Source organism: Natrix helvetica (assembly GCF_964273705.1).
Source record: "Natrix helvetica genome assembly, chromosome: 4".
Lineage (NCBI taxonomy): Eukaryota > Metazoa > Chordata > Lepidosauria > Squamata > Natricidae > Natrix > Natrix helvetica.
The window spans coordinates 165,412,442-165,427,092 of record NC_138550.1 but is presented as its reverse complement, the minus strand read 5'-3'; the positions used below and the strand labels follow the sequence as shown (position 1 = coordinate 165,427,092).

The 14,651-nt window shown below is 38.9% G+C and overlaps 2 protein-coding genes across 2 annotated transcripts; both read left to right on the top strand.

Moving 5' to 3' along the window:
- Positions 1-652: 652 nt before the first annotated feature.
- Positions 653-1,623, top strand: LOC309391674 (mas-related G-protein coupled receptor member H-like; the record flags this gene model as incomplete). The annotated part of the gene is made up of 1 exon (XM_081952339.1): positions 653-1,623. One exon carries the CDS (start codon positions 653-655, stop codon positions 1,568-1,570), a length of 918 nt encoding a protein of 305 aa, XP_081808465.1. The 3' UTR covers positions 1,571-1,623.
- A 10,021-nt stretch (positions 1,624-11,644) lies between these two features.
- On the top strand, positions 11,645-12,615 carry LOC309391673 (mas-related G-protein coupled receptor member H-like; the record flags this gene model as incomplete). Its single annotated transcript, XM_081952338.1, has 1 exon — positions 11,645-12,615. One exon carries the CDS (start codon positions 11,645-11,647, stop codon positions 12,560-12,562), a length of 918 nt encoding a protein of 305 aa, XP_081808464.1. The 3' UTR covers positions 12,563-12,615.
- Between the last annotated feature and the right edge of the window lie 2,036 nt (positions 12,616-14,651).

The following is a 14,651-nucleotide window of genomic DNA, read 5'->3' as shown; positions in this document are numbered from 1 at the left end:
TATTTACAAACATACAAAATACACACACACAGAACTTCGACGTATGCTACATTTACACAGTACATTGGAACTTCATGTTCCTTCTAATAGCAGTTTCAAATCTGTATAGTTCTACTTATGTTATTTCCCCTTCTAATATATTTCATTTGAGTTTCGCCATTTGTAACCCTCTTATTTTACTAATCTATCTGATATATTGGGTGATTACCTATAATAAGTTTAAACTCTCTTAAGTGCATATATATGTGAACATTTTTCTTAACTTCTATTTTTGGCCTTTATTGTCTTCTTTCATTGATCCTTGTTTCTTTCCTCTATCCACCTACACCATTTCCCCAATATCTGATAATGTTCTGTCTCTGATCCATTGTCCTTCTTCTTATTGACTCTGGCGACAACCAATTTGGTATGGATTTCTGTAAAGTTTGCTTCGTTTTATTGTTTACAGGAGAGGCACTCTTCATCTGTTGTAATTCTTAATATTGCTATTCAGAGAGGTCCAAAAGTTGTCTAAGTCTAGCTGGAGATAAGATAGAGAGGAAGCAACAATGATTATGGAGAAGTCATAAATCCTGACTGCTTTCCTTTTTTTTCCAAATAGGAACTTCCGTTGTAAAAGAAGAGGCTATTGGAACATTACATAAGTGTCTTGATGAATTTCAGCCTGGAATACAGCAATGATACAGAAGAATATTCTGCGTCTGGCTATCCAGATGCTTTGGATAAGAAACAAAATATGCCCATCAATTCCAAACATATCATATTGTCAGCCACACTGATCGTTTGCTGTATTGGACTCCTATTAAATGGAATTGTTATCCAGATACTTGGTTTCCAGATTAAGAGAACCCCTTTCATTGTGTTGATTCTTAATTTAGCTATTGCTGACTTTGGATTCCTTCAATCTATGGCTATTCTTTCCATTTTTCTTTTTGAAGATAAATCAGACATGTCCAAGTTATTCTTTTTTTCTTTCTCCCAGATCATGTACATTACTGGAGTGTTTCTTCTGACAGTCATCAGCATTGACCGGTGTGTTTCTGTCCTCTTCCCAATCTGGCATCGCTATTCACGGCCAAAGTATTTGTCCCCTGTTGTGTGTGCCTTCCTCTGGATTTTCTCTTTCCTCCTGGTTGTAATTCCAACCATTATGAAACCTGTATTTCAATATCCATTTATCCAGAATGTCTATTTCCTGGTGACTGTTGTACTCGTCCTTCCATTGATAACATTCTCTAGTGTGACCCTGTTCATCAAAGTGTATCTTAAACCTAAACAGTTTAAACGGGGAAGACTTCTAGTAATTATCGTAATTACACTTCTCTGTTTCTTCATTTTCTCTATTCCTTTTTGGATTTATGTGTTCACTACACATTTTCATGGCATGGATTATTGGGATATATTTCCTGATTTGGATAGCTATTTTTTTCTGTTTGCTTCTCTTAACAGCAGTCTTAACCCAGTGATCTACTTTCTGGTTGGGAGAAAGAAACTAGCTCCATCCTTGGAGAACATCAAGGTCATTTTTCAAGGTGTCTTCAAGGAAGATGAAGCTCCTCAAATCGGATAGAAGTTTGCAAACATAGTCCAAACCCTCCATTAAAAGTATAATCTTAGCTTGTCTCTAATGCTGGATATCTCCTATGAGGTCCAAAATGTATCTTTTGCTTATAGAAATAAAATATAAAGAGGTTTTGTTTCCCTCCAATTTGAATGTTATGAGAGTTCATCTTGATGATTGGGAAAGGATGTGACAAGCAAGATTTTTTCCCTTCATTGCTATAAACTACGTACACAAAACCTTTTCAGAAAATGGAAACTCCACAAGGAAGTCGTCCTTCCAACTTTCTGAAGTGGGTGAAATGAGGACCTAGACTGTTGGGGGCAATATGCTGACTCTGTAAAACATGTACTGTTTGGCCACTATGGTAGTGGCCAAAATTGTAGAAACCTTTTGAGAAAAGTGTATAGTAGTTTTGAGGCTTGATGGGTAATAACACCACTCCTTTTGGAGTAGTACCATAAATATATGTATCTCAATGGAAAGATAATGTAATCAAGAATGTGATGCAACAAAGTTTGTTCAAGTATCTGTATTCTATGAAAAGTTATAGCCAAATAACCAGAAAAAGGAAGCACAACTTGCTTAGGTTGATATCAGTTAGCTTTCCTTCATCTGATTGTAGCCAATGAGCATGAGTGTTTAGAGAGCCAATCAGGTGCCATCTTGTTTTTGTCAATGAAGCAGATCAGATCAGAGTAGGATTCGATTCCGTTATTGATCTCATGTATTGAAGCTGAGAGGGGGACATTTGTCATATACAATTTTCGTATACCTCATTTTTTTCTACGTGTTTCACTTTTCTTCTTTATAACTGCTATTATAACAGCAAATCCTTATCAAAGTTATTGCATTGCCATTTTCATTAAATTATCTTTCCATTGATATATAATTTTATGGTACTACTCCCCCCCCCCCAAAAAAAAGTGGTGTTATTAGCCATCAAACTTCAAAAATCCACTTTTCCCAAAAGGTTTCCACAATTTTGGCCACTACCATAAGTCTAAATCAGGGGTGTCAAACTGGATTTCTTTGACAGTCAGATCAGCGTTGTAGTTCTCCACGGGTCAGGAGGCAGGGGTGAGATGGGATGGATGCCTCCTTCAATGCTATACTTGTCAAAACGGGCCGCTCAGAGGCCTCCTGAGGTCTACCTGCAGCCCATGTTTGGATGGCAGAGTGCTGCAGGAGGCCGGGGAGGCTGAAAATGTGTCATACATCTCACACATGGCCTATTTGGCTGGTCAACAATTAGGTGCATAATAGGTAATTAAAGTGATGCAGGATGTAGCCTAAAAAATTGTGAACAGATGCCATAGTTTTAATTTCTGGCCAAGTGTCACAAGAGGCTTGGTGTCTTTTGAGCTATGCAAAGGTTTACAGTCTGAGAGCAATATATCTAATAAAATACAAAACACATAAAGAACGGTTGCAGGAACTGGGTACGTCTACTTCAATGAAAAGAAGAACTAGGGGAGACATGGTAGCAGTCTTCCAATATCTCAGGGGTTGCCACAAAGAAGGGAGTCAAACTGTTCTCCAAGGCACCTGAGGGTAGAACAAGAAGCAATGGGTGGAAACTAATCCAGGAGGGAAGCAACTTAGAACTGAGGAGAAACTTCCTGACAGTTAAAACAATTAATCAGTGGAACAGCTTTGCCTCCAGAAGTTGTGAATGCCCCAACACTGGAAGCCTTTAAGAAGATGTTGGATAGCCATTTGTCTGAAACGGTATAGGGTTTCCTGCCTAGGCAGGGGGTTGGACTAGAAGACCTCCAAGGTTCCTTCCAACTCTTGTTATTCTGTTATTAAGTTTATAAGATAGAAAGAGTGCAGAGAAGAGCAACAAAGATGATTAGGGGACTGGAGACTAAAACATATGAAGAACGATTGCAGGAACTGGGTATGTCTAGTTTAATAGAAAGAAGGACTAGGGGAGACATGATAGCAGTGTTCCAATATCTCAGGGGTTCTCACAAAAAAGAGGGAGCAAAACTATTCTCTAAAGCACCTGAGGGCAGGACAAGAAGCAATGGGTGGAAACTAATCAAGAAAAGAAGCAACCCAGAACTGAAGAGAAATTTCCTGACAGTTAGAACAATTAATCAGTGGAACAGCTTGACTCCAGGAGCTGTATATGCTGCGCTTCTCACTATCTAGCGATTTCTGAATGATAACGTACAGTCAAATTTCACAATTTTGAAAAAGCTTCAGAAAGTACAGAAAGAAATCGTTATACATTAAGAGAGAGGCCCATGAATTTTCTCACACAATTTTCCTGCAGAAACAATGTAAGGATCTCAAGCTCTTCTAGAAATCACCCGAGGAATATGCTTCAGCTTGGCCAACTGAAAAACCGTCCCAAAGAAAGACGAATAGGACTTTCACATTAGGTTGGATGTCAGATATTGTTTTAGTTTGTTCCTGCTTCCAAGTTACTATCACATGTTTAAGCCTTTGTAAATGGTACGTGTGAACATTTTAACTTCCAAAATTCAGAGATGGATATTAAGCAAGTTCTCTGGGGTTTTTCTACCTAAGCTTGTGGCCTGGGCCACATAAATTCTCTGTTCCAGTTGTCATTGCTTCGGTTGCAGCCTACGGGAATCTCATTTGATCATGAGATTCTGAAAGAGATCTGTTCCTGCGTCTCCTGGAGATTCCTCCTACAATCAACAGGTATGTCAGAAGCAAAGGGAGCGCTTGAGTGGTAGTAATGTTTATTTGCAAAATATCTTTTCAGTTCTTGAGTTCAGGATAGGGCTTGGGAACCATGAAGATACGGTATCGGGTTCCCTGCCTAGGCAGGGGGTTGGACTAGAAGACCTCCAAGGTCCCTTCCAACTCTACTATTGTATTGTATTGTAAGATGGTATTGGTTAATACCACAGAATCCCACGGCCAAATGAAAATGTCATTCTCAGTTTGTTATCCAGCTCTTAATTTTATTTATTTAGTTAGGTTTTTATCCTGCCTTTTATTAGTTTTATATGGAAATGGAAAAGCTGGTTGGGAATCCAGGGGATTGGAGATGGGGCGCAGCTTCTAGTGTTGTTGAATGTTGCGGCGCAGTGTGGCAGGTGAACAGAGGTGGTGGTGGTGGGTGCAGTAGAACTGCCCATTAGGTGTCAGGCTGTAGTGGGAATGGGGGCCCCTCACAAGCCGCATGCCACCTCTATTTACCTGTTGCATCCGCATGCCCCCCCTCCACAATGCTAGAAGCTGCACACCACCTCCCTTCATCTACCGCACCCCGCCACTTTCCATGCAATGCCCCAAGCTGTGCACCACTTCCTTTGGCCTGCTGTGCCCAGCATGCCCCCTGCAAGACCAGAAACTATGCCAGCCTTGCTCCTTCTCCCCCCACTTTTGTTGGAGTTGAGTTGTGAGCTAAGCTCTTCTGCCCAACTCACTCTCACCTGTCTGCACCCCAGTGGCTCTAAAAGTTGCTACTCCTGCCTCCACTCCCCTTCCCCTCTAGTCTAGTTGACAGATCTACAAGGTTCCCCCAAGCAGCGGGATTCTTTTGCACTTTTAAAAATAATTTCTTGCATTGCATCGCCCCCCACCCCCTGCCTCTGTGATTGCACATCATCCATTGCATGCGTTGTGGCCCACCAGGGGAGCTGGCAACAGTTTTGGACAGTGATGAGTTTGGGGAGGAACATGGGCCAGTCCTGGAGTCTGGGGAAGGCTCTGATGAGGGCTGTGTGTCAGAGGCAGAGAGGGGGCCAGGGCCGTCTGACAGTTATCAGCTGCCTTCAGACATCAGTGAGGCAGAGGAACAGCTGGAGCCTGTTCCCAGTGTGCGCATGCGCAGAGTTGCCAGAAGAAGGGAACAGCTAAGGAACAAGGGTCAACTTGGGAGTAAGGCCACAGGTGGGCGATGAATGGCCCCTTCCATAAGGAATAAAAGAGGAGCAAAAGGGGAGTGGAGTTTGCAGGAGACAATTATTTTGCTTAATCGGCCTATGACTCTCCGGGACTCCTGGCCAGGTTCTGCAGATATTGGCCTGGCAGCTCTCCATGCCAGAGAAGGTCTGTGACTATAAATCCTCCCTTGAAAGACTTTGCTGGATGGGAATGAGCAGAATTCACAGTAATCCAAGGGTTTTTCCTTAGGAAAAGGCATTTGCTTCATGCTCTTGGGAAGCCTGGGTCAGAACAGCATGGTGTCCCCACAGCACCATTGCTTCTGCCTGCCACCTGATTATCTGGGGGCTATTTGTCCTGTGCATCCAAAGGTCTGGGTCAAACAGTGTCTGGGCAAATGGGCAGGGACAAAAGGTGAGGAGTGGAGGGCCATGGGCCCATTGTCCATGGAGAATGGCCAGGAAAGGGCCAGCAGTGAAGCCAGCTGTAAATGTGCTGAGGCAGGTGGCCGAGGGAAAGGAGGTGCAGCCAAGGGTCCGTGCCTAAACATCCAAGACCCTGGTATCTGATATTTGTTTTGTTGCAGTGCCAAACCAGGCAGTTACAGACGTACAAATGACAGACTCAATAATTCTTTTGTAGAACTGTTCCAGCAGCTCTTTGGGGACCCTGGGCTTTCTGACTTGACGCAGGAAGAACATTCTCTGTTGTGCTTTTTGGATGATGTTTTTGATGCTAGGTGTCCATTTTAAGTCTTAGGATGTGACAGAACCTAAAATCTCAATCTTGTTGGCTGTTGTCCCTTTTATGCCAGAGGATCTGTGCTCCTGCACTCCCAATTCAACTTGTGTCACCATGACTGACAGTCCTGACAACATTTGGAAGATCACCAATGACTTCACTGGTGTGGATGCTCCATCACGAGAGGCTTTTAAGAGGAGATTGGACAATCCCTGGTCTGAAATGGTAGAGGGGTCTCCTGCTTGACCAGGGGGTTAGACTAGAAGACCTCCAAGGTCCCTTCCGACTCTGTTACTCTGTTCTGTTGTGTTTAGGAGAATCAAAACTCAATCCAAAGAGCAATGCATTGTTGCATGGGCAAAGGAGCCAGTACTCAACTTGCTGAGTTGAATTAATCAAAGTTTATTTTAGTCTACTAATTTGCTTCTAAAATTAGCCAAGAAGATGTTTCTAGGATGTGTGCAAAGAGAGGATTGAGACTCCCCCTTTCCCTTGCGGCTGGTATGGATTGATTTTAAGTAATTTATTTTTCTTTTCTTTTCTTTTTATAATTTTTTTTTCCAAAACAAACACAACACTTAAAATCTCCTTCCTTACATACTGTAGAAAGTGTATCAGTTGGGTACAAAGGACTTTTGTGCATCTCTTCCACAGTCATCAAGCATAATTCATATTAACTCAAGTATTTTAACTCAGATATTTAAACATGTTACCATCATCACACCCCCATTTTCATTTGACTATAATTGTTTAAACGCCCTTCATCATAAAATATACCAAGATTTAATACAGAACCACATACTGGCATTCCATTTGCTATTTCTAAAATCCCCACTGAATCATTATGGCCTATTCTAGCTAAACATCCATAATATTTAGTAACAAAATTTTCTAACCCTCCTTTCCAAATCACTGTTTGCAATTTACATCCAGTTTCCTTATTTTGTACATATATATATATATATATATATATATATATATATATATATATATATATATATATATATATATATATATATATATATATATATATATATATATATATATATATATATATATATATATATATATATATATATATATATATATATACACGTGTGTGTGTGTGTGTGTGTGTGTGTGTGCGTGCGCGCGCCATATTTTTTATTTTTAATGTTGCCTTTTTATATATTTTATCAGCACAAATACAACACACACACACACACACACACACACACACACACACATATATATTTATCATTATCGCTCCTTTAATTTAGTAATTTATTTTTCATTGTTATGAGCTGTACAGGGTCATTGAGCATTTGCTAGCCTACAAGTTCAATGAATTATAGTAGGATGCTCAATTCGCCACATCATATTCGGACTAGATTTGACATTTTTATCCACCTAACAAATTCTTCCCAAGGATTTGGGATAGAGAGAAATTGTTATCTGATAGTGTTAAATGTTTTATTGTGCTAAACGTTTTATTGCAGGATTAAGCTCCCTCCCCCCCCCCAAAAAAGCTTATTCCTGCAGTTGACTAAGGGTGATTTTGTCAGTGGTTTTTTGTCAAGTTTTTATTTTATTTTATGATGTTTATACAATATAAACTAAAATATAAACTAAAATATAAACTAAAATATAAAATAAAACATAAAATAAAATATAAAACAAGTTACATTGTAGCCCGGTGGCTAAGTTGCTGAGCTTGTCAATCAAAAGGTTGGCAGTTTGGCAGTTCAAATCCCTAGCGCTGTGTAACGGAGTGAGCTCCTGTGACTTGTCCCAGCTTCTGCCAACCTAGCAGTTCGAAAGCATGTAAAAATGCAAGTAGAAAAATAGGAACCACCTTTGGTGGGAAAGTAACAGTGTTTCGTGTGCCTTCGGCATTTAGTCATGCCAGCCACATGACCACAGAGACGTCTTCGGACAGTGCTGGCTCTTCGGCTTTGAAACAGAGATGAGCACTGCCCTCTAGAGTCGAGAATGAGTAGCACATATGTGCGAGGGGAACCTTTACCTTATACATATCAATGCGTGAATGGTGTGATTCCTGAGTATCATACATTTCCATACAAATAGACATAGTATTATTACTCATAGTTATTACATTTCATCTTGATTATTTCATATTATTTATCCATATCTTTTACTACCACCCTAAACCTTCTTCTCACTCTTTCATACATCTTAAGATATTGATATACATATAACATATTTCCCCTCTTATTTTTATCTCAATTTTAACTCTCCCCCTCCTATCTCTATTATATTCACAGACATGATAATAACATTTCTTTTCTGTTTCCCATCTTCCATCTCTTTTGTTACTCATGTTTCCATTATTTAGCTCTTCACATCTGTTTATATTAAGGTTCCATCCTTTCTTTTTTTATTATTCAATATCTCAATATACATTTCTGGTACCAATCACAATCATGTGAAGGATTTAAAATAGATCTATTTCATATTTTTTCTAATATCATCATTCAAACTCTAATTTTCAATTAAAACTTAATTTTTATTCATACATCTATTCATATACTTTCCAATCCTCTAATCTGTGTAATTCTACTATTAATACACATGTTACATTCAAATATATTCTTTCATTATCTAATCACCAAATATTTAATTCTAGCATTTCACTATTAATCATATACTTATACAATTCTAATATTATTACACGTTAGTGAAATACTTTCATGAAATATTTTTCACTTTATTTCCCCTTTCTTTTTTCCTTTATCCTACACCTTTTGCCTGCATCCAGTTTTCTAACCTTTTTTGGAGGGTTGTCTCCCATACTCTTCTTATAGATCTTTTAAGCCTTTTATTTCATCTGCCTTTAAATCTATATTTTGACTATACATTTTAGCTTTCTCTCTCCTCACCATCTTTGCCAACTGTCTAGTTTTGAATCTATTTGTTCTAACCCCTGTCCTTTCCCCCCCAGTTATTTTCCTGTTTCTTCCATTCCCCTTTCAAATCTTTTAAGATATTTTCCTCTTGTTTTAATTCCCTATTTGCTATTAATTTTAATAATGTCTCCTCATTGTTGCCTTCTTCTTGCTCGTTTCTCAATTCTGCTGTCTCCTCTGTTTCTTCTGGTAGCTTCATTCTTTCCTTATTTTCATGATCTTTCTTCGTTGTTCCTTGTATTATATTTTCCCATTTTTGGTCTATACAATCAAATATTTGCATCATCTCCTTATGTAGTTTCTTTATAAAATCCTTAATGTTTTGATACATCAGATCCATTCCATTTTCTCTGCTTACTTCCATCCTGCATTACATCTTTGCTTAACAAATCTCCTTTTGGGTCAATTGTCCAGAAATTATTAGAATCACACTTTTAAATGTCAAATCAACCAGCAGTCAATCCAATTTAGAAAAAACACACAAGGGGTTATCCATGCCTCTTCCAACCACTTTGATTTGTTCAACAATATTCAACGATATTCATGGTCTCTTGGCTAAATTTCTTATTTGATGTATAAATCTCCAATAGTTTTAAAGTAAATACTTGTAATCCAGCAAATATAGATGATTATTCCCAAGATTGCACAGTTCTCCTTTTAACAGCAAATGGAACTCTAGCTTCAACTTGCTCCAGTCTCTCTTCGTTATTGCTGACAATTCCAATTTTGGTTATTTTGAATTATAAATCCAATACGTGGGAAAACGTAATAATAATTAAAAAAGCTCAGGATCTAATTCCAACATATAATCATGCCTTTTTGATACATCTTTTACTTTGAGAGTTCAATTTTTTTTAAAAAAAAATCTCTTCATAATTTCTCTGGTATTTTTTAAACATGGTTATTCAGTGCTAGCAAATGGTTTTAAGGGAGAGGAAGATTTCTGCTGGTTCAGCCAGGATAGGAGAAACCATTAGTCGTGGCGGGGGAGGCTCCACCCACCTGCCCAGATGCTTCTGCGCATGAGCACACGAGTGAACCGGTAGTAAAAAAAATTGAAACCCACCATTGTTTAAACATGCTTCCTCCTTGTATTTCTTGGGGTCATTTTTCAATATAAAAAATTATCTCATCCAGTTCACACAGAACTCACATTTTATGCTCCAGCAGTCTTAAGTGTTTAGGCAGCCCTGGCTTCATGGCAGTCATGTTTGCTTCCGCTGCTCCTCGTCTTCGGGTGAGGAGTCTTTCCTAGTCAGGTTGGAGAGATGTGGCTCTTCTCGACCTGCTAGGCAGTCCCCCTTTACTTCACCACTCCTCCATGGTGGCTATGGCTCAATTTGAGCCCTCCGATGAGGAGAGGTCGGAGCAGGGCCGCAGAGCTCACAGTCCTCATTTCTGAAGGTGCTGGAAGTACAATTGGATGTCTTTATCAATGCTGATGGTGTTCACGTGGCATGACAGATGTTCTGGGATTGCACCCAAGGCACCTATTACTTCTAACAAAAACTTGCTTTCAGTCTTTGCATATTTGTGATTATTAAAAACATTTGTTCCATTAGACCTACAGCTGCTGGCCCTGGTTGCTCAGACAACATCCATGAATCGTTTATCCTTCGTGGAACCAGATTCCAGAAGCACCAGCATCTAGTGTCCTTCTCCTTGTTGACCCAAGCAACAACAGATTTGGTATGGATTTCTGTAAAGTATGCCTCGTTTTATTGTTTATGGGAGAGGCAGTCTTCATCTGTCGTAATTATTAATATTACTATTCATAGAAGTCAAAAGGTTTTCTCAGTCTAGCTGGAGATAAGATAGAGAGGAAGAAATGACGATCATGGAGAAGTAATAAATCCTGACTGCTTTCTTTCTTTTTCAAATAGGAACTTCCATTCGATTTTTTTAAAAAAATATTTACAAACATACAAAATACACACACACAGAACTTCGACGTATGCTACATTTACACAGTACATTGGAACTTCATGTTCCTTCTAATAGCAGTTTCAAATCTGTATAGTTCTACTTATGTTATTTCCCCTTCTAATATATTTCATTTGACTTTCGCCATTTGTAACCCTCTTATTTTACTAATCTATCTGATATATTGGGTGATTACCTATAATAAGTTTAAACTCTCTTAAGTGCATATATATGTGAACATTTTTCTTAACTTCTATTTTTGGCCTTTATTGTCTTCTTTCATTGATCCTTGTTTCTTTCCTCTATCCACCTACACCATTTCCCCAATATCTGATAATGTTCTGTCTCTGATCCATTGTCCTTCTTCTTATTGACTCTGGCGACAACCAATTTGGTATGGATTTCTGTAAAGTTTGCTTCGTTTTATTGTTTACAGGAGAGGCACTCTTCATCTGTTGTAATTCTTAATATTGCTATTCAGAGAGGTCCAAAAGTTGTCTAAGTCTAGCTGGAGATAAGATAGAGAGGAAGCAACAATGATTATGGAGAAGTCATAAATCCTGACTGCTTTCCTTTTTTTTCCAAATAGGAACTTCCGTTGTAAAAGAAGAGGCTATTGGAACATTACATAAGTGTCTTGATGAATTTCAGCCTGGAATACAGCAATGATACAGAAGAATATTCTGCGTCTGGCTATCCAGATGCTTTGGATAAGAAACAAAATATGCCCATCAATTCCAAACATATCATATTGTCAGCCACACTGATCGTTTGCTGTATTGGACTCCTATTAAATGGAATTGTTATCCAGATACTTGGTTTCCAGATTAAGAGAACCCCTTTCATTGTGTTGATTCTTAATTTAGCTATTGCTGACTTTGGATTCCTTCAATCTATGGCTATTCTTTCCATTTTTCTTTTTGAAGATAAATCAGACATGTCCAAGTTATTCTTTTTTTCTTTCTCCCAGATCATGTACATTACTGGAGTGTTTCTTCTGACAGTCATCAGCATTGACCGGTGTGTTTCTGTCCTCTTCCCAATCTGGCATCGCTATTCACGGCCAAAGTATTTGTCCCCTGTTGTGTGTGCCTTCCTCTGGATTTTCTCTTTCCTCCTGGTTGTAATTCCAACCATTATGAAACCTGTATTTCAATATCCATTTATCCAGAATGTCTATTTCCTGGTGACTGTTGTACTCGTCCTTCCATTGATAACATTCTCTAGTGTGACCCTGTTCATCAAAGTGTATCTTAAACCTAAACAGTTTAAACGGGGAAGACTTCTAGTAATTATCGTAATTACACTTCTCTGTTTCTTCATTTTCTCTATTCCTTTTTGGATTTATGTGTTCACTACACATTTTCATGGCATGGATTATTGGGATATATTTCCTGATTTGGATAGCTATTTTTTTCTGTTTGCTTCTCTTAACAGCAGTCTTAACCCAGTGATCTACTTTCTGGTTGGGAGAAAGAAACTAGCTCCATCCTTGGAGAACATCAAGGTCATTTTTCAAGGTGTCTTCAAGGAAGATGAAGCTCCTCAAATCGGATAGAAGTTTGCAAACATAGTCCAAACCCTCCATTAAAAGTATAATCTTAGCTTGTCTCTAATGCTGGATATCTCCTATGAGGTCCAAAATGTATCTTTTGCTTATAGAAATAAAATATAAAGAGGTTTTGTTTCCCTCCAATTTGAATGTTATGAGAGTTCATCTTGATGATTGGGAAAGGATGTGACAAGCAAGATTTTTTCCCTTCATTGCTATAAACTACGTACACAAAACCTTTTCAGAAAATGGAAACTCCACAAGGAAGTCGTCCTTCCAACTTTCTGAAGTGGGTGAAATGAGGACCTAGACTGTTGGGGGCAATATGCTGACTCTGTAAAACATGTACTGTTTGGCCACTATGGTAGTGGCCAAAATTGTAGAAACCTTTTGAGAAAAGTGTATAGTAGTTTTGAGGCTTGATGGGTAATAACACCACTCCTTTTGGAGTAGTACCATAAATATATGTATCTCAATGGAAAGATAATGTAATCAAGAATGTGATGCAACAAAGTTTGTTCAAGTATCTGTATTCTATGAAAAGTTATAGCCAAATAACCAGAAAAAGGAAGCACAACTTGCTTAGGTTGATATCAGTTAGCTTTCCTTCATCTGATTGTAGCCAATGAGCATGAGTGTTTAGAGAGCCAATCAGGTGCCATCTTGTTTTTGTCAATGAAGCAGATCAGATCAGAGTAGGATTCGATTCCGTTATTGATCTCATGTATTGAAGCTGAGAGGGGGACATTTGTCATATACAATTTTCGTATACCTCATTTTTTTCTACGTGTTTCACTTTTCTTCTTTATAACTGCTATTATAACAGCAAATCCTTATCAAAGTTATTGCATTGCCATTTTCATTAAATTATCTTTCCATTGATATATAATTTTATGGTACTACTCCCCCCCCCCCCAAAAAAATAAGTGGTGTTATTAGCCATCAAACTTCAAAAATCCACTTTTCCCAAAAGGTTTCCACAATTTTGGCCACTACCATAAGTCTAAATCAGGGGTGTCAAACTGGATTTCTTTGACAGTCAGATCAGCGTTGTAGTTCTCCACGGGTCAGGAGGCAGGGGTGAGATGGGATGGATGCCTCCTTCAATGCTATACTTGTCAAAACGGGCCGCTCAGAGGCCTCCTGAGGTCTACCTGCAGCCCATGTTTGGATGGCAGAGTGCTGCAGGAGGCCGGGGAGGCTGAAAATGTGTCATACATCTCACACATGGCCTATTTGGCTGGTCAACAATTAGGTGCATAATAGGTAATTAAAGTGATGCAGGATGTAGCCTAAAAAATTGTGAACAGATGCCATAGTTTTAATTTCTGGCCAAGTGTCACAAGAGGCTTGGTGTCTTTTGAGCTATGCAAAGGTTTACAGTCTGAGAGCAATATATCTAATAAAATACAAAACACATAAAGAACGGTTGCAGGAACTGGGTACGTCTACTTCAATGAAAAGAAGAACTAGGGGAGACATGGTAGCAGTCTTCCAATATCTCAGGGGTTGCCACAAAGAAGGGAGTCAAACTGTTCTCCAAGGCACCTGAGGGTACAACAAGAAGCAATGGGTGGAAACTAATCCAGGAGGGAAGCAACTTAGAACTGAGGAGAAACTTCCTGACAGTTAAAACAATTAATCAGTGGAACAGCTTTGCCTCCAGAAGTTGTGAATGCCCCAACACTGGAAGCCTTTAAGAAGATGTTGGATAGCCATTTGTCTGAAACGGTATAGGGTTTCCTGCCTAGGCAGGGGGTTGGACTAGAAGACCTCCAAGGTTCCTTCCAACTCTTGTTATTCTGTTATTAAGTTTATAAGATAGAAAGAGTGCAGAGAAGAGCAACAAAGATGATTAGGGGACTGGAGACTAAAACATATGAAGAACGATTGCAGGAACTGGGTATGTCTAGTTTAATAGAAAGAAGGACTAGGGGAGACATGATAGCAGTGTTCCAATATCTCAGGGGTTCTCACAAAAAAGAGGGAGCAAAACTATTCTCTAAAGCACCTGAGGGCAGGACAAGAAGCAATGGGTGGAAACTAATCAAGAAAAGAAGCAACCCAGAACTGGAGAGAAATTTCCTGACAGTTA